Source organism: Caretta caretta, chromosome 13 (genome assembly GCF_965140235.1).
Source record: "Caretta caretta isolate rCarCar2 chromosome 13, rCarCar1.hap1, whole genome shotgun sequence".
In the NCBI taxonomy this organism is placed as follows: Eukaryota; Metazoa; Chordata; order Testudines; family Cheloniidae; genus Caretta; species Caretta caretta.
This window is the reverse complement of record NC_134218.1, coordinates 2,891,192-2,918,094: the sequence shown is the minus strand read 5'-3', so window position 1 is coordinate 2,918,094 and position 26,903 is coordinate 2,891,192. Positions and strand designations below refer to the sequence as shown.

The 26,903-nt window shown below is 48.9% G+C and overlaps 1 protein-coding gene and 1 long non-coding RNA gene across 3 annotated transcripts in view; one reads left to right on the top strand and one right to left on the bottom strand.

The window, feature by feature from the left end:
* Positions 1 to 10,673: 10,673 nt before the first annotated feature.
* Positions 10,674 to 26,903, top strand: part of HM13 (histocompatibility minor 13) — a 32,929-nt gene continuing 16,699 nt past the window's right edge. The window contains exons 1-6 of one of the 2 annotated variants that reach the window (XM_048820100.2): positions 10,674 to 10,943; positions 13,472 to 13,570; positions 20,929 to 21,011; positions 22,943 to 23,031; positions 23,839 to 23,924; positions 24,092 to 24,217. In XM_048820100.2, the coding sequence (XP_048676057.1) occupies positions 10,749 to 10,943; positions 13,472 to 13,570; positions 20,929 to 21,011; positions 22,943 to 23,031; positions 23,839 to 23,924; positions 24,092 to 24,217 (678 nt within the window). In that variant the 5' untranslated portion in view covers positions 10,674 to 10,748. The remainder of the gene's footprint in view (positions 10,944 to 13,471; positions 13,571 to 20,928; positions 21,012 to 22,942; positions 23,032 to 23,838; positions 23,925 to 24,091; positions 24,218 to 26,903) is intronic. The other variant, XM_048820101.2, reaches the window with a different exon arrangement.
* LOC142068697 (uncharacterized) lies at positions 17,098 to 18,931 on the bottom strand. The gene is made up of 2 exons (XR_012664623.1): positions 18,339 to 18,931; positions 17,098 to 17,758 (listed from the first exon to the last, which is right to left on the bottom strand). It is a non-coding gene; the product is annotated as an uncharacterized LOC142068697 (long non-coding RNA).

The following is a 26,903-nucleotide window of genomic DNA, read 5'->3' as shown; positions in this document are numbered from 1 at the left end:
ATTTTTACTTTATTTATTTAGTCCTTTTATAAGGCAACTATTGTGAGGCATCTAAGAAACGTACAATAAAAACCAAATGCCAAAGAATCAACCAGCCAAATAAAATACACAGCCGGACAGGGTAAAAAAACATCTGGCACTGGGACAAGCCTAATAGCCATCGGGCAAACCACTCTGCCTGCACTGGGATCAATTCCCATCTAGCGAGAGTAACAAGGAAGGGTAGCAAATATGCATGCAAGGGGAGGGGTGGGGAGCGGAGGGGCCCCTCCCCAACTGAAAACAGGCCAACCGAAATAAGCGAGATTTGCGTTATGGTTTGAGGGCAGATAGTGTAGGACTTTGGCAGACTTGCTGTACATGAGCCAACGATCTTCACCTGAGCCATCCCTGCTCCTGACGGATGCGAGGGGCCCAGAGCAGACAAATGCCTTCTGACTGCTACTGCTGGAGAGGGAGATACAGCAATCACATCTTTCCCTAATACTTAGGACTTACAGAAGGTGATGAAGGTTCTGCCATTGCCAGGACTTTGCATTGTCTCCTTTGGGGGGCAGGAGATTGCAGAGGACCCAATTGTCTTGCTCCGATCCCAAGAATCGGGCAGGCAACCCTAGTTTGTGAGCGTTGAAGCTTCTGGTACTGTTTAAAGAGAAGCAGAAGCACATCTCAGTAATCCAGCCAGAATGTGGCAAATGCATGACCAAGGCACGGTCTGCATTGGAGAGAAAGTGACAACCATTCTGGAGAAGGCAGACACCGTAATGGTCACTCTAGACTGTGTTTGCCACATGGGCCCCTCTACTGAAAGCATGTCCAAGGCTGACCCTGGTCCCACCCTGTCTCAGCACTGGTAGCTTCCCCCCCTTGCAGAACAGGCATGCCTGTCTCTCATCTGATGGAGGATTTCCCTCCTCCCCTGCTTACTGGCATGAGCTGGGATCTCTCAATTGACCAATAATGCCATTTGCAGCCTTTTTGGGCAGCATTCTGGGCCACTTTTCAGTCCACGGCCCCTCTGCTCTGCAAACAAAAAGTTCATTTCAGCTGTTTACAGGGCAAGAAAAGAGGAGACGCAAGTGATTAAAGAGGAGAAGCAGGGCAGTAGCAAAGCCATCCCTTCTTTTCTGTTCTTTTCTCTCTCCACATTCCCCCCTTTCCAATCTCTCTTCATCACTTCCTTTGCCTCTCTCGCTACATAGCCTTGTTTCTCCTGCACTCACCATTTCTTTCTGGTGGTGGTGAGAGACGAAGTGAGGTAGTGTCTCTCTCTCATCCTCTCAAATTCAGTATGGGGTTCCCCCTCCCCACTCGAGGAGCATCAGACCAAGGTGTGGAAGAAAACAGAGTCTTTACGCTGAGTTTGTCAGCAACAAGCCAGAGACAATTTGTTTATGCAATTGCAGGGAAGACCGCAATTGGACAGAGTGTCTGTTCTTAGGCAAATGTTCAAAGTACAAACAATATAAAGCAATATTTATACCCTTTAGTTACATATAGCTGTGTACTGTTTATACTTTTTTTTTCCATTATCTTAGTTAACGTTGCATTTTATTCTTATCTTAAAGCAAGGTCGCTTGTAGTTTTCCCATTCGCCTTGCAGAAATCCCGCTTTTACAAATCTTGAGTTATTAGGGTTAAGGTTGGCCTGTTATTGCTCTGTTTCTTAACCAAACTAAAATAACTGCACACAAATTCTCTTTTCCCTTTCACGCTTCCACAAAGGTCATCTCCAGAGCTTGGTGCTGGGAAGATGCACCAAAGGGACAAGATTCTCAGCAGGGAAAAAGGGTCCAACCTGGGGATTTGACCATGACATTTTTGTTGCTTTGAATTAAGATTGCTAACATTGAATCTGTGAAGTCTTAATGTGGGTGTGGGCATGTGTGCATGCGGAGAAGGCATCTCAAATAGACGTGGGCCATACCAGCAGCCTGGGATGGAAATGGTTACGCATGTATAAAATGTGGCTCAGTTCATCTTCTCATGGAGAGGCTCTAAGAAAAGCTTTTGGGAAGGATGGTCTGGCCCCTCTCTTGCTCCTCACTATGGGCTGCAGGCAGGTCATGTTCCAAATCCCTCTAGTACAAGGATAGTGGAAAGTCCCTCCTGCTTTCCCAACACATGTTCTTGCAGAAAATTCCTGTTACTCTGCTGACCTCTCCACTCTGCTCACTGCTACCCCATTGTTGGACTCTCTAGCAGATGACTAATATCCCTGCAATTTAACTCTTCCTGGAACCCTGAAGCCACTATCCTGGGGTCATCCTATCTTGGTCCAAGGTGCCTGCCTAAATGCCATGGTGATGGGTGCATTATAAATGCTAGAAGATAGCTAGAGATCCTGAAATCCACCAGTCCTGCTTTTTGAAACTGTCATTCTATAATCTGCCCCTTTAGGACTAAGGGCTCTTGACCTGAAATCTACCATTGCAGTGCATGGAAGCTGCTGTCCCCAGTATCAGACTCTCACCAGCAGGAGGAATGGCTAGCCAGGGTTTGATTGCAAAGCCAGAGCTCTGATGAGGCTGTGCATGCCCAAATACATGACGCTGGTGAGCTTCTGAGTCAAGCCTGTTGGTGCTTCCTGCTACTGCCCGCAGAAAATAATGGTCTGTGAGCTGGCTTCATAGTGCTACAACTTTGTTTCTAAAGCCAGTTTCTTCAATCGTGCCAAAGACCCTCATCCTCATTACAAACAAAGCCCCTGCCAAGCTTGGCCTTTTCCCTCAGGCTGGACTTCCCACGGAGTATGGGTTGTAGGTGTTTGAAGATGCTCCATACAGGTTCCAGTGTGGGGCGGTAGGTGAAAACTAGGGATGTTTGGTCAGGGGTAGGGGGGGCATTTCTGTATTGAAACAGATTCTCTTGGGGTATTTGGGTGGCCCATTCCGTGATGCGGTCTACTTCTCTGGTGCAGTGTCCTTGTTTGGTGAAGGCAGTTTTGAGTGTGTTAAACAGAAGTTCTCGTTAACAGTCCCTAAGTGCATGACCGTGCACTGTGTACTATTAAATTTCATCCTATTTCTATTACTCCAGTCCTCTAAGCCATCCAGTTCTTCCTGGCTAATAGTCTGCTCTTCCTCTGTATTGATGATGCTTCCCAGTTTTGTGTCATCAGCAAATATCATTCTGAAGCCCCAGCAGGGTTGCAGTCTCCTTGCAACACATTCCCAAGATGCACAGCCCAGTAATTTGTCACGAGTGAAGCAGATGACTCTTCGGGTTCAGTGACTGGTAGTTTGTGACCGATTAAATTTTACAAAGTAGCCTGAACAACTTGAGACTACCTAAAATCTCCTACTCAGAGCCATAGGAAACCTGTGAATCTCATTGCACCAGCAAAGCCCCAGCTAGAGTCGTCATGTTTTATGATGAGTAAATCCCAATTTCCCTTAGTTTTAGGATGGTAATGTTTCATTTGCTGGAAATAGAGCTGCTGTACCCCTCATTGCTACAACTGAAGGACACGATTGCTTACCGTGTCCTTCTCTGGTGGATAGAAAGGGATCACTTACCTTGTGCCACTGCAGAAGGGAAGCCTTTACCAGGTTTGAATTTTAATAGGAAGACCCTGAGCCTAAACTCTCCGAGATAGACGCCTACACAGACAGGCTTAGACATCAGAAGAAGGATCCACAGGAAGCAGAGGAACGGATTTCAAAAGAGCTTAATTGCAGGGATGAGTTGGGAAGAGGACAGAGCATCCCAAATGCACACCCCCGCCTTCTCCGGTGGATGCGGAAGTGGGGACACCACTCTAGCAGCCTCGGTGTATAAGCTAAGGAGGATGCTTAATAACACAGCCAAGCTGCCTGCAGCCCAGGAGGGAAGGAAATATTTACAAGGAAAACACACATTTCAGCCAATTTTCCAGTGGAGCCCTGGCTCCTGTCCAGCTGCATGGAAAGTTTGCTTTCATTTACAAGGCATTTTTACTGACATGTTGTCTGCTGCGTCCTGCAGCAGGTGGGATCCAAGGAAGAATAGGGATGAGAAGGATCCAATGAGGCAAAAGGGAAGATTCAGAGTGCTTAACTTTCACTCTGAACCAGCCATCCCCAGAACAGGGAAGCCCAGCATAAAACAGGGACATTTGTTAACAATTATAGCTCCAGACTTAGTAATGTATTCAGATTCCTCTACTGGCTGTATATCTATCACCTTCTCTTTTATTGCCTTTTTCTGGAAGCCCGTAGTGGTGGTGAGGGTGGAGATGAGAAGGCAGAAGCAGCTGCAAGGAAAGTTAAATATGCAACACTCTCAGTATTAGAAGCATTGTGAGCAAAGAAGCTAGCAACACACATACACTGCTCCTGGAGACAGGCCGGGCATCCTTAGGATCTCTTTCATTTGTACAACCAGTGTAGAAGGCCCCTGGGCCACATCTCCAGGCACAGGTCAGGAGGCCTTTCCTACCATGTCCCCAACCAGTAAGTGGCTGAGCCTTTCGTACCCTATGTTGGCTATGGACAGAGATTTTACTTTAAAGGTTGGACCATGACTTCATCTGCAAAGGATAGAAGTTTTTGGCACCACATCTTCAGCAAGGAGGTTTTTGGTACCCTGACTCCACAACACAAACCACAGCTCCAGTTACACTGCTTTGCTCATACCCAGCATTCGATGCTCCATGAAACAGCTACAAATAAAGAAAAAAAAGAGGGAAACATCCCCCATGTATCCTTTTACACAAAGCTGCAGGGAGGCCAGGGAGTACACCAGTTGTCTGTCTATCAACCACCTATTCACATGGTATCTAGTCCTGAAATACAGATTTAAGGATCAGAGTCATAGATTATAAAGCTAGAAGGGACCATTGTGATCATCTACTCTGACCTCCAGGATAACACAAGACATAGGATTTCCCGGAATTAATGCTGGTTTGAACTAGAGCGGATCTTTTAGAAAAACATCTAATCTGGATTTAAAAGTTTCCAAGGATGGAGAATCTACCACAACCCTTGGTAAATTGTTAATTGCTCTCACTGTTGAGAATTTGCACTTTATTTCTAGTCTGAATTTGCCTAGCTACAACTTCCAGCACACAGCCCTTGTTGTACCTTTGTCTGCAAGATTGAAGCACCCTCTTACCAATATTTTGTTCCCCAGGTAGTGACTACTGAACTGATGCTATACTTGCCCTGAAGGGAGCCAGACCCATACATGCTGGCTAGCACTCTTATGCTAAGGGATGATCTTTTAGATGCTGCGGCTCCATTTTGTCTTCTGTTGTTCCCAGTCCACTGTGAGTGAGATATCCTGGTTGAGACAGCAGTTACTGCACTCCTCCCAAGGGAGTAAACTAGCATCATAGACTTTTCAGTAACTCGAAAAACAACTGCTGTCCCAAGCTAGCCCAGTTCAGACATTGCAGCTCTCTGAACATAACCAGACACACGCAATCGCTCAATGGTATCGGCTGCAGATTATACAGAGAGGAGATAGGGGCTGCAAAGTCTTCTCTTCCACACAGGCAGCATCAAATCCAGGCCACTATCAGCTGGATTCTGCTGACCTCTGGCGGCTCTCAGGTTAAACAGCAGCTCACTCCAAGCAGTTAGCTCAGGTAAGAGTTTTCTGGTGGTGATTTATTTGTTCTATCATGTTCCTCCAAGCTCTTCCTGGTGACCCAGGCAATCCTCTATCTTTTCCCCCTCTATTATTTCCCATTCACAGTATGAATCCTGTATCAACCCCACCATCATTCTGGATGAGCAGAGCTGGAAATGGTGCTCCTCCCCCCCGCCCCCCCATGAATACTTGTGAATCAGCCAAACGGTTCACTGGCGTGTGATCTGATGGGGACTCCCTCTTACTGTGGCTACCTCTGCAGCGTTACTCTCCAGTGCCAACCCAGGAGTGAAAGACTACAGCACAAGTCCCAACACTGGATCCTCTGCATGGTAGTGCACTATTTTTCCACTAGCCTGGGGGTGTGGTTCTGTTCCAACAGAAATCTCACAAAGACATGGGGCCAGGTCTGTGCAAGCCCTCCACATAGAAGTGTTTTTTTCACTGCCTGAATTGCTGATGGTGAAGCATGTCTGGATCAAATATCCTTTCTCTGTCAGTGGGTGTATTCTCCATCTCTTTCAGCTTGAGTGATCGGAATGTGGGTCAATCTCCAGACACCAAAAGGAATGAGAGATCTCATTTCTAATCTGGGGGTCTCTCGTCTGGGAATCTGCTGCTGTTAGCAACTGCCTGGTAAATGCCACTTAGCTGGCAACGAGATCTGGTTGATTAGCTAATCAATAACACGCTGGCATTGCTATAGCTGTTATTGAATACAGTTGAATGCGTAGCAACAGTTGTGGCATTTAGACAAAAGACCTGACTTGAATGCTCTAAAAGGCCAGGTTTATTTTGTTCCATGGGGGACGCAGAGCTATGCTGTGTGAAATGTGTAGTTATATAACAGCTTGTACTCACTTTGTCAAAGAAAATATTTATAACATCTCAGCTGTGATGGCCTTAGGCCTGTGCCAGCTGTGTGATCACAATTATTACCCGTTATAATAACTGGGCTTACAAATTTATCCTAATTGTGAGCTCAACTGTAAGAAGTACTTGAAAGGTCATAAGATGTCACAATAACCTATAACAACAAAAGTTGATGGGAAAAAAATATGAAAGTGAGACAGACTGAATTAGTCCAAACAAAAAGATCTCCTGAAATAACTCATGGACTGTGTGAAGATCATGCTTGGTAAACAAGAAAAGTGGAACCAGAAATCAGTGAACCAAAATTGATGGGTTGGAAAGTAGGCCTAATTAGTGGACAAAATAATGAGATGGGCTATTCCAACCATCATTCCTTTGTGAATCCTTAAAGAAAGAGACTTTGAGGAGAAAAATTGGCTACTGAAGTGAGCTCCAACATCATGGCTGCCGTGCCCACTGTCTTTTGGGACCCCAGGCCTTCATCATCCTGATTCTGAGAGAGATCCTGACCAGACTGAGCAGAAAGAGGGACCCAAATGCTGATAAATGCAAGTAATGCACATTTGAAAACATAATCCCAACTATACTTATAAAATGATGGGGTCTAAATTAGCTGTTACCACTGAAGAAAGATCTTGGGATCATTGTGGATAGTTCTCTGAAAACATCCACTCAATGTGCAGTGGCAGTCAAAAAAAAACAAACTAACTGAACGTTGAGAATCATCAGCAAAGGGATAGATACGAAGACAGAAAATATCATATTGCCTCTATACAAATCTATGATATGCCCACATCTTGAATACTGTGTGTAGATTTGGTTTCCCCCCATCTCAAAAAAGATATACTGGAATTGAAAAAGGTTCAGAAAAGGGCAACAAAAATTAGGGGTATGGAACAGCTTCTGTATGAGGAGAGATTAATAAGATTGGGACTTTTCAGCTTGGAAAAGAGGCAACGGGGAGGGTATGATAGAGATCTATAAAATCATGAACCGTGTGGAGAAAGTAAATAAGGAAGTGTTATTTATCCCTTCACAGAACACAAGAACTAGGGGTCACCAAATGAAATTAATAGGCAGCAGGTTTAAAACGAACAAAAGGAAGTATTTCTTCACACAGCGCACAGTCAACCTGTGGAACTTGTTGCCAGAGGAGGTTGCGAAGGCCAGGACTATAACAGGGTTCAAAAAAAGAACTAGACAAATTCATTGAGCAAAGGTCCATCAGTGGGTATTAGCCAGGATGGGCAGGGATGGTGTCCCTAACCTCTGTTTGCCAGAAGCTGGGGATGGACGACAGGGGATGGATCACTTGATGATTCCCTGTTCTGTTCCTTCCCTCTGAAGCACCTGGCATTGGCCACAGTTGGGAGACAGGATTCTGGACTAGATGGAGCCTTGGTCTGACCCAGTGTGGCCATTTTTATGTTCGAATGACATTGCCACCTCCACCGGCTCCAGCTGAATCCCAAACACACCCTGGGATGAAGTGGGAACAGATATTAACAGCAGCAGCAATTATCTTCTCTTTCCCCCAAAGGACAGTTCTTACCATCTTTGATTCCATCTAAGAGACTGTCGGACAAAGGGTTTTTTCCTTCTAAACACCCTCTCTAGCTACAGGGAAAGGGAACAAAGGATGTTGGTAAAATGAAAGCCTTGTTTCATACTTTATATTTTAAATGCTTTGACTGTTGTGTTCTCCTTTTTTATCTTTAAGAAAAGGTTAAAAGGATTTTTACTGGTGTGTTTGCCATGGCACTAAGCAACCCGAGGTCTCTGTATATGAAAACCTGGACCTTGCTAAACACTGTTTAGTGTTGGACAATGACCAGATTATGTTAACACCTTCAGCCCATATGTTCATCTAAATTAATACAAGAAACCTGCCTCACAAGCCAGCCCGGTAATAAAAGCACACAAGTCCTAATCCACAGTCAAGTCTATCTAGTACCCATGGAGGCCTGCTAAATGGGGTGTTGCACAGACTAGTGTGTGTGTTGCACTAGCAGATTGGGGGAATGACTGGGAATGCAGCTCATCCTGGCTGGTGCACCAGTATAGTGCACAGGGCTTGCAAAACTCATTAGATACTGTGACAAAGCTCTGTCCTTGCCTCCGTGGGTCCCACGTTTCCTGGCGGATTTCACTAGCCTCAGAGGCTCACTGTGACCCTCCACGTAACCCTTCTCTCTCTCCACAATCTACTGAGCCATTTTCATCATAAGCCAGCAAGGGAGGTGAAGTTATCCTTCCTTGCACGGTCTCTGTTGTCTCCCAGTCTCAGTGATTAATCAGGGGGCAAAGGAGGGGGGGGGGGGAAGAGCCCAGGACCACCATCTACTCCAGGCTCCAGCCCAGGGACCCTAATAGTATTAGCTATGGTAGCTGACCTTTTACAAACATGACATGTACAATTCCCTGGGCTACTTCCCCCACAGCAGCCCTCACTTCCTCAAGCTCCACTTCACCCTTACCTCAGGGCCTCCTTCCTTGTGCCTGATATAGTGTGTACTACTCAGCCTCTCCAACAGCACAACTTCCTCCCACAGCTCCTGACATGCACCCCCACCTGACTGGCTGGGAGGCTTTTAGTCAGCCAGCCCCTGATTGGCTTCAGGTGTCCCAGTCAACATAGCCTTCTCCCTGCCTTCTGGAAAGTTCTTAATTGGCTCCAGGTGTCTTAATTGACCTGGAGCAGCTGCCATTTCACTTATCCCGGTACCAGGGATTTGTTTAGCCTGGAGCTAATATATCTCCCACTACTTTTCTATAGCCATCTGGCCTTGCCCCGTCACAATACCTACTAGTCAAGGGGCTAAGACAACTAGCCCGGGGTAAGTACAAAAGACGGGGAAAGGGGCTACACTGCTGAGGCTCAGGGTGAAATCATCTCCCCTGCTAGGAGTTCTGCCAAGATCCTCTTGGTGCTGCTTGGGGGCTCTGTCAGCCTGGGGTTAGCAGGAGGTTGATTAGTTAAAAGCTGTTGGATGGGAGAATGGGGCTCTGCTTCTTCCCTCCTGGCAAGAACATCTTTGTGGCCCTGTGGCAAGGGATCCCCTACTCTACCCTGGAGGGGACAAAGGTCACAGGCTCAAGGATGGAGGGCAGGTCCCAGCTTGGGGGAGAAGAGAGGGGCCTGGGAATGGGGGCCCAGGCCAGGGATGGAGCAGGCCATAGGAGAGAGGATGGGGCCTGGGGATAGGGCTTAAGGGTGGGACAGGTCTGGCCCATGGGTGGGTAGGGTTGCCAACCCTCCAGGATTGTCCTGGAGTCTCCAGGAATTGAAGATTATGTCTTGTGAGGAAACCTCCAGGAATACGTCCAGCTAAAATTTGCCACTCTCGAGTAGGGGTCGTGGCCTGGGGGGAGGACATGGGCCTGGAGGTGGGGCCCAGGCCAGGAGCAGGGAGGATGGGGTCTGGGGATCTAGGGAGGGGCAGGGCCAGGAGTGGGGGTCCCGGCCTGGGGGGAGGACGTGGGCCTGGAGGTGGGGCCCAGGCTGGGGGGCCAGGCCAGGAGCAGGGAGGATGGGGTGTGGGGATCTAGGGAGGGGCAGGGCCAGGGGTGGGGGTCCCGGCCTGGGGGGAGGATGTGGGCCTGGAGGGGGGGCCCAGGCTGGAGGGGGGCCCAGGCCAGGATCAGGGAGGACGGGGGCTGGGGATCTAGGCAGGGGCAGGGCCGGGGGTGGGGGTCCCGGCCTGGGGGGAGGACGTGGGCCTGGAGGGGGGGCCCAGGCTGGAGGGGGGCCCAGGCCAGGATCAGGGAGGACGGGGGCTGGGGATCTAGGCAGGGGCAGGGCCGGGGGTGGGGGTCCCGGCCTGGGGGGAGGACGTGGGCCTGGAGGGGGGGCCCAGGCTGGAGGGGGGCCCAGGCCAGGATCAGGGAGGACGGGGGCTGGGGATCTAGGCAGGGGCAGGGCTGGGGGTGGGGGTCCTGGCCTGGGGGGAGGATATGGGCCTGGAGGGGGGGCCCAGGCTGGGGGGGGGGCTAGGCCAGGAGCAGGGAGGACGGGGGCTGGGGATCTAGGCAGGGGCAGGGCCGGGGGTGGGGGTCCCGGCCTGGGGGGAGGATGGGCCCAGGGCGGGGCGCTGGTCTAGGCCTAGGCCTGTCCCTGGCTCATCCCTGGTTGGTGCAGCCGCAGCTGCGGGTCCCCTTGGTAACGGAGCCGGCTCGGTTGCTAGGGGGCGGGGCCAGGCCGGCGCACGCGCGCGCCTCACTTCCGGCTCTTAAGGGAACGTGTCCCTGCGGCGGCGGGGCGGCCGGGCCGGAAGTGCGGACCGCGTTGGGGGCAGGCGGCGATGGCGGAGCAGGCGACGGCTCCCATGAGCGAAGCGCACAACGTGAGCGGGCCCGGGGAGGCCCCCGCCGCCGGCCCGGCGCGCCCGCCCGCCACCCCCGAGGGCATGGCCCTGGCCTACGGCAGCCTGGTGTTCATGGCGCTGCTGCCCATCTTCTTCGGGGCGCTGCGCTCCGTCACCTGCGCCAAGAGCAAGGTAACCTGCGGGCCCCCTCCCCCCCGCCCGGACCGGACCGGACCGGACACCTCCCCCCCCCCGCCCGGACCGGACCGGACACCTCCCCCCCCCCGCCCGGACCGGACCGGACCGGACCGGACACCTCCCCCCCCCCGCCCGGACCGGACCGGACCGGACCGGACACCTCCCCCCCCCCCGCCCGGACCGGACCGGACCGGACCGGACACCTCCCCCCCCCGCCCGGACCGGACCGGACCGGACACCTCCCCCCCCCGCCCGGACCGGACCGGACCGGACCGGACACCTCCCCCCCCCGCCCGGACCGGACCCCCCCTTTGCGCGCCTGGGCAGCCCCCAGGTACCTCCCGCGCTGCGGGGCCCTGATTCCGCGTATTGCTGCGCTGGTTGGACCCCCCCCCCCGCCACAAGGGGCCTGGGAGCCCCCAGTGACAGATCAGCCTTTTGCTGTGGTCCCCACTGCTCCCCTGAGGCACCCAGGCTTGTTCTGATTGCGGACGTTCCCTTCTCGTGCCGTGGAGAGAAAAGTCCTGAGCCGCCTCCAGGGACTGGGACCCATATGTGCACACATGGCGGGGGGGGGCACAGCGTTTTCATTACCCCCCCCCAGGTATTACTGCTCCCTTCCTGGCAAAATATGCTCTCTAGCTACTGGTCCTTCACCCCTGTTTGTGACCCACAGGGTTTTGCTTTCATCCTCTAGTCCTGCCTTCGTTCTCCCCTTCATGAGAGAGGTACCCATAGGGTATCTCTGCCTTCTTGGTTATTGCCCCCTGGGTAGTGCCCCTGCTGGTTCAGGAGGAGTTCCTGTATCCTTGGAAAGCTTCTAAGCCCCATCATCCCTTTTTGAGTAATGTGTCCACCAGAGAGAGTTGATCCTGGGTTCTGTTTCTACCTCTCTGGCCTTCTCCCCAGAAAAACTCCTGCTTCCTTTCACTATCCTCCACAGAGATGCTTTCCCTGTCTGAGAGAATTCTGCTCCCCTTCAGCTTTAGGTTAAATAAACACCTCTCAGAGTGTCTGCCTCACTCCAGGAGACTGCGTTGGATAACCTCCCAAGGTCTGTTCCAACCCTGCATTTCTATGATTCTGCGCATTATCCTGTCCCCTTCTTGGGGGGGCGTCTAGTAATGATAGCTCACCTTGGTTTTCACAGTTATATCACATTTTCTTCCCTAATGGCTAGTTTGGGGAGTTTATCATAGCTGTGTTGTTCAGTGTGCGCTAGATGGAAATAAAGCTGCGGGGTTAACAACAGACCTTGCTGCAGAAAATGAGTGATTCTTTGGGTACTTAGATGCTGTCTTGATCTGGGGACTGCTGTGCAGCAGCCAGCTGTATGCTCTATATGAGTCGTCACTACTTTCATATGTTGTTTTGCATAAGTGGTAGCACTAGGGTGCATATCTCTCAGGCAAGATTGCAAGTGTGTTGTGAAAGTTTCTGTCTTGATTAGCCAAACAGCTAATGCCAAGTGTGGAGTGCAGTCAGCTGTTTGGTAACCATCACTAGACAGGTTTCAGAGTAGCAGCTGTGTTAGTCTGTATTCGCAAAAAGAAAAGGAGGACTTGTGGCACCTTAGAGACTAACCAATTTATTTGAGCATAAGCTTTCGTGAGCTACAGCTCACTTCATCGGATGCATCAAGGATGCATTGATGCATCCGATGAAGTGAGCTGTAGCTCACGAAAGCTTATGCTCAAATAAATTGGTTAGTCTCTAAGGTGCCACAAGTCCTCCTTTTCTTTTTGCATCACTAGACAGTAGACTGCTAGCCATCATGCTCTGCTGTGTGGTCTCAGTACCACAGCAAAGCTCTTGATCTCATGGAGAGGATGCAGTGTAAGGGAATAAAAGGTCATATCAGGAATTGAGGACCTACATTGAGAGAACCAGACTTTTTTGGGTCAAAACAAGAGACTTCAAGTTACCTAACAGAAGCTTCCAAAATTATTTAAAGGAATTTACAAAATGAATACATCTTTCACACTCGTAAGGGGCTCAGTACAAGGGCGCATCCTAAGAATGTGATGAGTAAAAGGTGGCTGGACAGAACTGTCATTCAGTGGGTAATAAACATATGGCATACACAGATGGGAAAGCTAAATGAAGCCAAAAATATGAATAATGTTGAAACCGTTCCGATGCAAGAATAGCACAGGGAATGCAGAACCAGCAGTGTCCAACACTTGCCTCTGCTGGGGGAGTAGGAAGAAAGAAATGGGGAGGGAGGTCAGCTCAGAAGGCCTGCTGCTTTCTCCCCAAGGGAAAAAGTAGTAAACTCTGGCAAGTCCTGCTAGGACAAAGGTGGGCAGGTATGTTGCCATATCAGTTTCTGCTTTTAATAAAGGCTCGGCAAGGATGACTGGAAGCCAGCAAGAAACTTATTTCCGTGTGAGCCCAGTGTTGATTAGTTCTGCACGGTCCAGCAAGCTGATAGCACTGCTGGTGCTTCTGGACCTCTTCTCCCCAATGTGTTGATATGGAGAGCAGGTTAATCCACAGATGTGCTCTTCTTCTCTCTCTAGAATGCCTCAGATATGCCAGAGACTATTACCAGTCGGGACGCTGCTCGCTTTCCCATTGTTGCCAGTTGCACCCTCTTCGGACTCTACCTCTTCTTTAAAGTAAGTAAGCCACTTGCATCCTGTGGTGTTGGGGGCCATAGAAATGTGTAAATTCCCTTCTTTGCTCGTTGTTTGTTTTAACCTCTCTACCTTACTGCATTCATGTTTAAATCACATTAAGACTGATCACAGCCTGCAGTGCAGACGTCTCAAAGAGGAGTCTGAAAGACTCTTTTTGGCTTGCTGTATTGTGATCTATAGAATCTGGGTGCACACTATGTTGAAATTGCGGAGGTTTTAGAGATCCTTGCAACGTTGCTAGGCAGTGAGAGACATGAGGGATGGCGTGTCAGCCTATATTCTGAATTATCTGACTTTTATGGCAAGTCTGAGTCTGTGTACAAGTAAGTGCTTATAAAATAAGACCAAAGAGCCAGTGACAATTTTGAGTCGCTTCTCAGACTACTAAGCACATGTGTCCTTCCTTGACACATTGTGGTGCTGGCTCTGAAGTCTGAGATGTACTAACTCAGTAGTTCTCAAAGCCGGTCCGCTGCTTGTTCAGGGAAAGCCCCTGACGGGCCGGACCAGTTTGTTTACCTGCCACATCTGCGGGTTCGGCCGATCGCGGCTCCCAGTGGCTGCGGTTCGCCACTCCAGGCCAATGGGGGCTGCAGGAAGGGCGGCCAGCACGTCCCTTGGCCCACACCTCTTCCTACAGCCCCCATTTGCGATCGGCCGAACCCGCGGATGCGGCAGGTAAACAAACCGGTCCGGCCCACCAGGGGCTTTCCCTGAACAAATGGCGGACCGGCTTTGAGAACCACTGTACTAAATGATAACTCAGTGACCTGGCTGAAAGCAGAGGAGAAGGAAGAATCTACAGTTCAGATACCTTCAAACTTGGTTTCATATTCCTTTCCTGCTGTAAGCCGTCTTAGGCATTGATAAATGCCGGCTATCCAGCTAACTGAGAAGGTAAAAGGTGACATTGTCTATAAGTAAAAATAATCTACTGCATGTTTCGTAGGGGAAGCCTCAGAGAAATACTACATCTCAGGTTACATGAAAATGCCAGAACTGTAGCTAGAAGTCATGGCAGTAAGGGCTTTAGGCCTTGTATATGAGAATAGTGGCACTGATATAACTAAATGGACTTAGGCCTCATCTCTGGGTATGTCTACACTACGAAATTAGGTCGAATTTATAGAAGTCGGTTTTGTAGAAAGCATTTTTATATAGTTGATTGTGTGCCCCCCCACACAAATGCTCTAAGTGCATGTAGTCAGCGGAGTGTGTCCACAGTACCGAGGCAACCGTCGACTTCCGTTGCACTGTGGGTAGCTATCCCACAGTTCCTGCAGTCTCCGCCGCCCATTTGAATTCTGGGTAGAAATCCCAATGCCTGATGGGGCTAAAACATTGTCGCGGGTGGTTCTGGGTGTATATCGTCAGGCCCCCCTTCCCTCCCTCCTTCTGTGAAAGCAAGGGTAGACAATCGTTTTGCGCCTTTTTTCTTGAGTTACCTGTGCAGACGCCATACCATGGCAAGCTTGGAGCCCGCTCAGCTAACCGTCACGGTATGTCTCCTGGGTGCTGGCAGACGTGGTACTGCATTGATACACAGCAGCAGTTTATTGCCTTTTGGCAGCAGACAGTGCAGTATGTCTGGTAGCCGTCGTCGACCTAGTCCTGGGGGCTCTTTTAACCAACCTTGATGAGGTCAGGGGCCCCTGGGCAAACATAGGAGTTGACTCAGCCAGGTGATTTCCCTTTTAAGTTTCATCTCATGGCAGTTGAGTCCTACCGGCAGTGCACTGTCTTTTAATCAGCAGCCAGCAGAATACGATGGCCAGCAGTCATACCGTCTTCTGCTGAGCACCCAGGAGGTGATGATGGCTAGCAGTCGTACTGCACAGTCTGCTGCCAGCAAGATGTATAAAGATAGATGAAGTGGCTCAAAACAAGAAATAGACCAGATTTGTTTTGTATTCATTTTCTCCTCCCTCCCTCCGTGAAATCAACGGCCTGCTAAACCCAGTTTTGAGTTCTATCCTTGAGCGGGCCATTCTGTTTCTCGCAAAGCCACCCCCTTTGTTGATTTTAATTCCCTGTAAGCCAACCCGGTAAGCCATGTCGTCAGTCGCCCCTCCCTCCGTCAGGGCAATGGCAGACAATCGTTCCGCGCCTTTTTTCTGTGCAGACGTCATATCACGGCAAGCATGGAGCCTGCTCAGATCACTTTGGCAATTAGGAGCACATTAAACACCACATGCATTATCAAGCAGTATATGCAGCTCCAGAACCTGGGAAAGCGAAACCGGGCGAGTAGGCGACGTCAGCACGGTGACGAGGGTGATGAGGACGTGGACACAGACTTCTCTCAAAGCACGGGACCTGGCAACTTGGGGATCATGGTGCTAATGGGGCAGGTTTATGCGGTGGAACGCCGATTCTGGGCTCAGGAAACAAGCACAGACTGGTGGGACCGCATAGTGTTGCAGGTCTGGGACGATTCCTAGTGGCTGTGAAACTTTTGCATGCGTAAGGGCACTTCGTGACTTGCTTTCCCCTGCCCTGAGGCACAAGAATACCAAGATGAGAGCAGCTCTCACAGTTGAGAAGCGAGTAGCAATAGCTCTGTGGAAGCTTGCAACGCCAAACAGCTACCAGTCAGTCGGGAATCAATTTGGAGTGGGCAAATCTGCTGGGGGGCTGCTGTGATGCAAGTGGCCAACGCAATCAAAGATCTGCTGATATCAAGGGTAGTGACCCTGGGAAATGTGCAGGTCATAGTGATGGCTTTGCTGCAATGGGATTCCCTAACTGTGGTGGGGCCATAGACGGAACCCATATCCCTGTCTTGGCACCGGACCACCAAGCCAGTGAGTACATAAACCTCAAAGGGTACTTTTCAATCGTGCTGCAAGCACTGGTGAATCACAAGGGACGTTTCACCAACATCAACGTGGGATGGCCAGGAAAGTACATGACGCTCGCATCTTCAGGAACTCTGGTCTGTTTCAAAAGCTGCAGGAAGGGACTTTATTCCCAGACCAGAAAATAACCGTTGGGGATGTTGAAATGCCTATAGTTATCCTTGGGGACCCAGCCTACCCCTTAATGCCGTGGCTCATGAAGCCATACACAGGCAGCCTGGACAGTAGTAGTCAGGATGGTGGTAGAATGTGCATTTGGACGTTTAAAAGCGCGCTGGCGCAGTTTACTGACTCAGACCTCAGCAAAACCAATATTCCCACTGTTATTGCTGCTTGCTGTGCGCTCCACAATATCTGTGAGAGTAAGGGGGAGACGTTTATGGTGGGTTGGGAGGTTGAGGCAAATCTCCTGGCTGCTGGTTACACACAGCCAGACACCAAGGTGGTTAGAAGAGCACAGGAGGGCGCGGTGTGCATCAGAGAAGCTTTGAAAACCAGTTTCATGACTGGCCAGGCTACGGTGTGAAAGTTCTGTTTGTTTCTCCTTGATGAAACCCCCCGCCCCTTGGTTCACTCTACTTCCCTGTAAGCTAACCACCCTCCTCTCCTCCCTTCAATCACTGCTTGCAGAGGTAATAAAGTCGTTGCTTCACATTCATGCATTCTTTATTCATTCATCACACAAATAGGGGGATAACTACCAAGGTAGCCCAGGAGGGATGGTGGCAGAGAGAAGTACCAGGAGAGTGGTGGTGGAGGAGGGAAGGACAAGGCCACACAGCACTTTAAAAGTTTAAAACTTATTGAACGCCAACCTTCTGTTGCTTGGGCAATCCTCTGGAGTGGAGTGGCTGGGTGGCAGGAGGCCCCCCCACCGCATTCTTGGGTGTCTGGGTGAGGAGGCTATGGAACTTGAGGAGGAGGGTGGTTGGTTACACAGGGGCTGTAGCAGTGGTCTGTGCTCCTGCTGCCTTTCCTGCAGCTCAACCATACGCTGGAGCATGTTAGTTTGATCCTCCAGCAGCCTCAGCATTGAATCCTGCCTCCTCATCACGCTGCTGCCACCTTTCAGCTTCAGCCCTCTCTTCAGCCCGCCATTTACTGTCTTCAGCCCGCCACCTCTCCTCCCGGTCATTTTGTGCTTTCCTGCACTCTGACATTGTCTGCCTCCACGCATCGTCTGTGCTCTGTCAGTGTGGGAGGACAGCATGAACTCAGAACACTTCATCGCAAGTGTGTTTTTTTCGCCTTCTAATCTTCACTAGCCTCTGGGAGGGAGAAGATCCTGTGACCCTTGAAACACATGCAGCTGGTGGAGGGGGGAAAAAAAGGGACAGTGATACTGAAAATCCCACATTTTATAGAACAATGGGTACACTCTTTCACGGTAAACCTTGCTGTTAACATTACTTACATAGCACCTGTGCTTTCGTTCCAAGGTCGCATTTTGCCTCCCCCCACCGCATGGCTAGCCCTTCCACCCTCCCCGTGGCTAACAGCGGGGAACATTTCTGTTCAGCTACAGGCAAACAGCCCAGCAGGAACGGGCACCTCTGAATGTCCTCTTAAGAAAAGCACCCTATTTCAACCAGGTGACCATGAATGATATCACTCTCCTGAGGTTAACACAGAGAGATAAAGAACGGATGTTGTTTGAACCCCAGCAAACATACACTGCAATGCTTTGTTCTACAATGATTCCCGAGTATGTGCTACTGGCCTGGAGCGGTAGTGTCCTACCATGGTGGACGGAATAAGGCTGCCATCCCCAGAAACCTTTTGCAAAGGCTTTGGGAGTATGTCCAGGAGAGCCGAGAATGCCAGGGCAAATTAATCATTAAACATGCTTGCTTTTAAACCATGTATAGTATTTTAAAAGGTACACTCACCAGAGGTCCCTTCTCTGCCTGGCGGGTCCAGGAGGCAGCCTTGGGTGGGTTTGGGGGGTACTGGCTCCAGGTTCAGGGTGAGAAACAGTTCCTGGCTGTTGGAAAAACCAGTTTCTCCGCTTGCTTGCTGTGAGCTATCTACAACTTCATCATCATCTTCCTCGTCCCCAAAACCTGCTTCCGTGTTGCCTCCATCTCCATTGAAGGAGTCAAACAACACAGCTGGGGTAGTGGTGGCTGAGCCCCCTAAAATGGATTGCAGCTCATCATAGAAGCGGCATGTTTTGGGCTCTGACCCGGAGCAGCCGTTTGCCTCTCTGGTTTTCTGGTAGGCTTGCCTCAGCTCCTTAAGTTTCACGCGGCACTGCTTCAGGTCCCTGTTACGGCCTCTGTCCTTTGTGCCCTGGGAGATTTTGACAAATATTTTGGCATTTCGAAAACTGGAACGTAGTTCTGATAGCATGGATTCCTCTCCCCATAGAGCGATCAGATCCCGTACCTTCCATTCAGTCCATGCTGGAGCTCTTTTGCGATTCTAGGACTCCATCATGGTCACCTCTGCTGATGAGCTCTGCATGGTCACCTGCAGCTTGGCACGCTGGCCAAACAGGAAATTGAAATTCAAAAGTTTGCGGGGCTTTTCCTGTCTACCTGGCCAGTGCATCTGAGTTGAGAGTGCTGACCAGAGCGGTCAGAAGGGAGCACTCTGGGACAGCTCCCGGAGGCCAATACTGTCTAATTGTGTCCATAGTACCCCAAATTCAACCCGGCAAGGCCGATTTCAGTGCTAATCCCCTTGTTGGGGGTGGAGTAAGGAAATCGATTTTAAGAACCCTTTAAGTCGAAAAAAGGGCTTCGTTGTGTGGACGGGTGCAGGGTTAAATTGATTTAACGCTGCTAAATTCGACCTTAACTCCTAGTGTAGACCAAGGCTCTATGAGAATGTTTGTACTAAAGTTGACTTTAAATTATGTAGTTATACCTGTACAAATCCCTTATGTAGCTGCACTTAAGGTAGTAAATTACCAATTTCGACTGAAGTTTAAACTGGCTTAAGCGTGTCTACGTGGTGGGGGTGGGATGTAAAGGCCTAAATAGTTTACAATTTAAAATCAGCTGAGTTAAAGTGGTACAGCCTTTCTTTTATTGAGGAGGCCTTAGTTAAGAATTAATTTCAACTGCAATTCTAATCCTTCAGCATTTACAACTTTCTCATACTTCTCTGCGCTGTAATCTTCCATTCTTGGTCATTAGCCAAGGGGGAATTTATTTTTAGAATACTTGAATGAAATTGGTTCAGATATATTTGAGTTATATGAGCACTGGGGCAGGGGGAATACTTCTCTAAAAATACCATCTGGACAGGGTTCTCACTCCTGGAATAGGGGAGACCACAAGCCAGGATCGCTACTATTTATGGCATCCCCCCACCATCTTTACAAATGCTGCCCATCAAGCATTCTGGTCAGTTCCTTCTTGACTGTGGTCAGAGAAGGTGTTCCCCCTAAGAAATCCAATCTCCTGTGGTGTCAGGATGCTAGCAGGACTCCTCGGGTACCTTTACCGTCCCTTATCTTTTGGTCATGCCAGGGGTGGCTGTGAAGTGTCTCGAGGGAAAGCACTAAACGTGTGCAATGTGGACAAATTAATGTTGCTACGTGAGCCTTCACTTGGACAGGTTTAAAATAGTTACCATGATGTTACTCTGCATTAAGCATTTGTATTTTAATTTCTCTCTATTTTAAGAGACTACAAGAGAAGATCAAAGGCTGCCTGAAGTGCTTCTTGGCAAATTTAGCTAGGTTACAAGTGTGTGTGTGAGAGAAAATGAATGCAGGCTATAAGGCTGCACATGCATTTCAGAGGGGTAGGGGTTCTAATAATATCCTCAGATAAACTAGGGTGGAGCATGAGTTTAGGATGCCTTTGGAACTGAAGGGGTAGGGGGAATGCTGCCTTAATTCAGTTTTCATAGAAATGTAGGGCTGGAAGAGACCTCAAGAGGTTATCTAGTCCAGACTCAGTCAACCTCTTTGTCATTTTTTGTATTCAGGCTGTTGCATGAATTTAACAATTTCATGCTGCAATCACATGCTGAATTTTTCTCCAAAGGAGAATTGTGTGGGGGAAAAAACGAGTGCCCTTTCCTGCAATTTTTTGATTAAGCCATTTTGAATGGCTCGCTGTTGCAGGTGGTAGCATAGACCCCGGAGGTGGCCACCTATCCCACATGACCCTTATTATGGGATCGGGGGACTAGTCATTGATTTTAATTCCTTTTTTGTTTTAACCCCGCGGTATGAAATATAATAAATATGTTAAAAGGAAAGGAGAACTTGTGGCACCTTAGAGACTAACCACAAGTCCTCCTTTTCTTATTGCGAATACAGACTAACACGGCTGCTACTCTGAAACCAGTAAATATGTTGAGTTCTCTTAGTCACTTGTCACAACTGTGACCAGAAAGCAGTGACCAGTAACGTGCTAGTTACATCACAGCTGCTTCACATGCAAAGGGGTTCTTGCCTTTTCCGCCATCTGCAAGGTGGGAATTGCTATTATAACCGAATCTCGGTTTTTTGCCTTCCAGATCTTCTCTCAAGAATATATCAACCTGTTGCTGTCTATGTATTTCTTTGTCTTGGGGATCCTAGCCCTGTCTCACACCATCAGGTAAAAAATGGGGGAGGGTACCTCAATATTGTATGGTAAACTCTGTCCTGGTAACTAGGGGAGTGTATAGGGAAGTTCCCTATGGTGTACGTGCACCTAGAAGGGGGCAGATTGGACTTGTTTATTCCCAGAGTGTTGTTACCTTACAGCAGTAGTATACGACCTAGCGCTTTTCATCAGTAGAACTCTAAGCAGTTTACAAAGGAGGGCAGCATCATTATCTCTGACTTACAGACAGGGAAGCTGAGGTATAGAGTGGAGAAGTGACTTGCCCAAGGTCATACAGCAGACCAATGGGTGAGCCAGGTGTAGACCCCGGCTCTCCCAAGCCCCAGGCTCGTGGACAAAGCACTGGGCTATGCAGCCTGCAAAGGAGTTTGGATTTATGCTCTTACTGCACCATAGGTGTGCCTGGCCAGCAAGGCACTGTCCCTCTCCTGAGGAGCTAACAGTGTATGTTGTATTAAAACAGCACAGAGAGCACGTTTTGCTTTGAACAGCAACCGTAAGAGATGGTTCTGAAGTCCTCAGTGGACTTTTATTGACAAAGCTTGTGCCTCAGCAAAGCCAGTTGGGAAATTGGTTCACAAAGCACAAACCTCAGTGAAAACTGCAGGCTAAATTCTCATCTGCACTGGGACACAATGTGATACGGTTGGGGAAACAGGTGGAATTGGGCCACCGTCCTGCTCCATCCCTCATGCCTGCGGCTAGTCACACGTCCCAGTGCAAGTTAGAGCAGTCTCAGCGCATTACACCAGCAAGGTTCACTAGAGTATGGTGTACTCCAGCCCACCCCCTCTTGCCCCACACACCAGAGGGGGCAGCTCTGCGAGCTTTGCACCAGCTGAGGATTCCCCCTTTCCAGGGGGAACTGGTTGCCCACTGAAAGCAGTATTTCCGGTCCCTTTGCACCTTAGAGTAGGGTAGGATCTGGCCTTGGATGTTGCAGTCTCATCTGAGCTTTTCTAGAAAAGTCAAGTTATTGTGGGGGTGGGGAATCAGCTTCCTGTTTCCTGAGCTTTTTGGGGGTGGTGTGGGGAGGGGAAAGATGCCTTCCTTTAGATTACAAGATTTTGAACCCTATCCAGATCCCTCTGACTTCTGATATTGGTTCCACTAGCCTCTGCAAACCCAGGAGGTTGTGGGCTTTAGGGACAGGGATAACTTCCCTAGGCTTTTGGATTATGGTGTTTTGCCTTTAGTTGTGCTGACTCAAACTCATTAGCTACTCCCTGAGATGGTGGTGCTGGTGTCAGGCTTCGAATGGGGGTCTCTCCACTGCAAGTCTCTGACCAAGGAGACTTGTGGGATGCTGCAACAAGTTACACTAGAAATTGTTAGGTGGGCTGGGGCATGCAGAGGGCAATCCAGGGTGAGCCGCAGCCTCACGGCTTTAGGAGGTGTGATGGATGGGAAATGAGAACAGTCACTCCTGAGCACGAGCAGAATTGGGATGGGGCTTCTCTCCCTCCAGTGGAGCTGTCCTTTCTCTCTGGCTAATGCTAAGCCAGCCCTGCCATGGGTGACTCTGAAAAGCATTGGAATGCAGCCAATTGCACCAAATTGGCATGCTTCCAAAATATACCCAGCAGTGGTTCCCCTGCAGGCCGCCTTCCCCCCCCCCCCCCCCCAATCCCCCCGCCCAAATTGGTTTGAATACTGCCTATAACCCTACTAAGACTGTCTTCTGCCGGTTAGAGCCTAGTGATGGAGTCACAGCCCTGGCTGTGCCACTATCTCAGGAACATTCAGCAAGTCACTTCATTTTTCTGTACTTGAGTTTCCCCATCTGTACAGTGGGGGTAGGATAGAGGTGTTGGGACTTAATGTTTGTAATGTGATTTACAGTCATCCTGGAGGTAATAGGGAAGGGCATTGAATTCACAGGTTCTTCTGCAGGATTGACCTCCTCTCCATCTCTATTTCAGCCCTGTCATGAACAAATTCTTCCCAGCTAACTTCCCCAGCAAACAGTACCAGCTTCTCTTCACCCAGGGCTCAGGGGAAAACAAGGAAGGTATGTCCATTTTGCCTGCTTTCCCTTGGGACTTTTTGTTTGTTTCCTGCTTCATGTGCTCTCACTCTCTCAGCTTGTCAATTTTCAACCCTTCATTGAATCAGAATATTTTGGACTCTGCCTCTCATTTTCCACGCCACGCTGCTATGGCCTGCTTGGATGTACCCAGTGCTCCTTAGATACTGTGCATGTGCTGTTAGACACCAAAGCCGAGGTCCTCCCTGCCTGCTGCCTTTTGGTCAGATGGAAGATCCCAGTGTCAGTGTGCTGCAGAAATCAAACTGATAAAAATATTAAAAATGAATTCTCTTTATCTAAGGCTTTTAAGTAATCTAGTGCTGTCTCCACTGCTCCTGATCTCCACCCACTGATGGTCTATGAACAAGTAGAATATGCTTCACCTAGCTGAAAAAGTACTTCCTGCTAATTAACTGTGTGAATGTGAAAGGCGAAAAGGCATCCCCCTCCTGAAACAGCTGTGTGTATACAATCCCAGCGAACCTGAGTTCAGGTTCCTTCCTGGCAGCAAGACAATCTGCCGAGGAAGAGTGGCCTGGTTGAAAGGAAAGGTCCGGATTTTCCAAGTTCAGCTCTGAATGCATGTGGTTACTGCAGAATTGGTCACTTGCATGTGCAGTGTCACTCCGACACTCGTTTGGGAAAGTTGCCACGGTGGTCCTGTGTTGCTCACCTGCTATATATATATATATATATATATATACACACACACACTAGTCCCTGCTCTGCCTGTGAGAGTGGGAGGAGTTGTGCAGGCCAGATGGAATCATGCTGTTATGTTTGTTACAGAAATAGTGAATTATGAGTTTGATTCCAAGGACCTTGTGTGCTTGGCCATGAGCAGCGTCGTTGGAGTCTGGTACCTGCTGAGGAAGGTAAGCAAGGGAACAAAGCAGCGGTGGGATATTCAAACTAGGAAGGGGGAGGAACAGCCGCTAGATCAGACTTGGGAGTCTCTTGGTAATCTGCCTGCGAGGAATAGGCAGTTTGTCCCGCTGGCTGTGCTGAGCCAGATTATCTTCCTGTTGTGTTTGGCCCTTAGCACTGGATTGCAAACAATCTCTTTGGACTGGCGTTCTCTCTCAATGGCGTGGAGCTCCTGCATTTGAACAACGTCAGCACTGGCTGCATCCTGCTCGGGGGCCTCTTCATCTACGATGTGTTCTGGGTAAGCAGGCACGGCTTGTGGGCATTGGCGGAGGAGGAGGAGCAGTGACACACCACCCCTGTTCTGTAGGTTTTCTGGCAGAGGTGTCCATATAGGATGTCCTGCTAATTTTGGGAAAGGAGGGAATACTGGAAACGGGGTGTATGCTTTCTCCTCTGCCCGAAAGCAAGGTGTGGGGGGAGGGGGAAATGACAGGGTGTTTAGCCAAAACTTAGCCCAGCAAATACTCTTCCAAATTATTCACTTAATTCCATAGGGTGGCTCCCGGAGCATGCATCTCTCCAGTGAGAAAAACCGGCTGCATTGCATAATGCATCTGGCACCAGCACTGCTATCTGTTTGCTCTAGTATAGCTGGTTTTCTCAGCTGATTATCATGCTGTGCCTACAAGCAATCTCCAGCCAGCCTTCCTGGCTCTGTACAAAGGACTTGTCCTTGCTGCTTGATTTCATGTGTCTCGTTGTAGCTCAGTGAGAATCGTTCACAATTTGGGATCCCAGGTGGTGATTTTACAATAAGGGGAAGATAAATATGTTACTGAACATGCTACAGGTCCCTCTTGTAATGTTGGTGTGAAGTTTTGCTAGAATGTTTCAAGATTTTCCTTGGTCCTTGTGGCTGCTTCAAGGCCCAGGCTGCTGGAAAGTCCCTCTGGATACTGTCCTCTCTTTGGCCCTGGCTACAGTTTCTGACCTCACTCCTTGGTTATAATAGACATTCTAATAGTGATTCCGCCATTCTGTCATGCTCTTGTCTCTCTGTATGCTAACTCTTGGATCTCACTGGCCAGGAACGAGCTGGCCTCTGATTTATAGGTCCACAGTTGGCTTAATCTAAACTAGATGCCATGAAATGACCAGGAATTGAAGAGGCCTGACAAACTCGTGTTTAGTCAGTCCAACGAAAAGGTGCCAATATTTAAAATGGACACATTCCTCCAGATAGTACAATAAAAATAGATGCCCAAAGAGCAAAATACAGTTGTCAGAAGCAGTCGTCACACTTCCTGTTGAATTCAGTCCTGTTTCAAGCTTCCAGACGCACACTCTGCATTGTCTGCTAATTGAGGCCAAGTCAGCTGTTTGTACTTTTATTGAATGCCTTCATGTAAATTTAAGCCAATGGCAGGCACCCTCAATTTGGTCGACTTAATGTAGTCTCTCTACACACGCACATCATACGTCGTTTGGAAGCTTATGATGTCTACTTTAGGATGAGGTATGATGTGGAGCTGTCAAGTGGTGCTGTTTCCATAGAAACAGGGATAAACAATGACACCATCACATGTTAAAGTGACCACATCGCAATATTTGCATTCACTTCTTAGTTTAATGTCTCTCTGTATTGTTGTTGTGATGCTTTGAGGTCATAATCTATTGTTAAAAGAAAAGGAGTACTTGTGGCACCTTAGAGACTAACCAATTTATTTGAGCATAAGCTTTCATGAGCTACAGCTCACTTCATCGGATGTTGCTGTGGAAAGTGAAAAGGAGTACTTGTGGCACCTTAGAGACTAACCAATTTATTTGAGCATGAGCTTTCGTGAGCTACAGCTCACTTCATCAGATGTTTACCGTGGAAACTGCAGCAGACTTTATATACACACAGAAATCATGAAACAATACCATGAAAAAAACAATCATGAAAAAAAGTGTAGAAGATCTTATTATATACACACAAAGCATGAAAAAATACCTCCTCCCACCCCACTCTCCTGCTGGTAATAGCTTATCTAAAGTGATCACTCTCCTTACAATGTGTATGATGGAAATGGCCCAACTTGATTATCATACACATTGTAAGGAGAGTGATCACTTTAGATAAGCTATTACCAGCAGGAGAGTGAGTTTGTGTGTGTGTGTGGGGGGGGGGGGGGGGTCAGAGAACCTGGATTTGTGCTGGAAATGGCCCACCTTGGTTATCATACACATTGTAAGGAGAGTGGTCACTTTAGATAAGCTATTACCAGCAGGAGAGTGGGGTGGGAGGAGGTATTTTTTCATGCTTTGTGTGTATATAATAAGATCTTCTACACTTTCCACAGTATGCATCCGATGAAGTGAGCTGTAGCTCACGAAAGCTTATGCTCAAATAAATGGGTTAGTCTCTAAGGTGCCACAAGTACTCCTTTTCTTTTTGCGAATACAGACTAACATGGCTGTTACTCTGAAACCTATCCATTGTTAGATTTTGTTTTACCCTTGTATAGGTATCATTGAAATGCAATAGTGCTGGTGATGTTTCTAGTCAACCTCTTTATCATCGTTATAATCTCTGAGTGTGTGGGCTAACACAGTCTTCGTTGCCTGGGCATGTACCCAGTTCTGAGCAGGGAAGATTGGTCTGACCACAGATGCAGTTGATTGTGCAGCAACCCCTATTGGTACAGGCACAAATAAGTTCTTGTAGAAGCTCAGATGCCAACAGGCCCTTGAAGAATTACAGGAAATAATTCATCATCCACATTTTTCCACCCATGTTGCAAAGGTGATCCACTATCTGGTGTACCTGTGTGCGAGGACATCCAAATCTTTATTTGCCAAGATGCTCTTTTGACATGCTCTTCAAAACTGTCCTCACATGGTGGACGTTTGACTAGTGAGTTGTCCTTTTTGATGGCTAGATTGAGGCACAAGCAATTCAGATCTGTGGGTCTTATTTTCTTTCTCACTCTGGTCAGACAGCA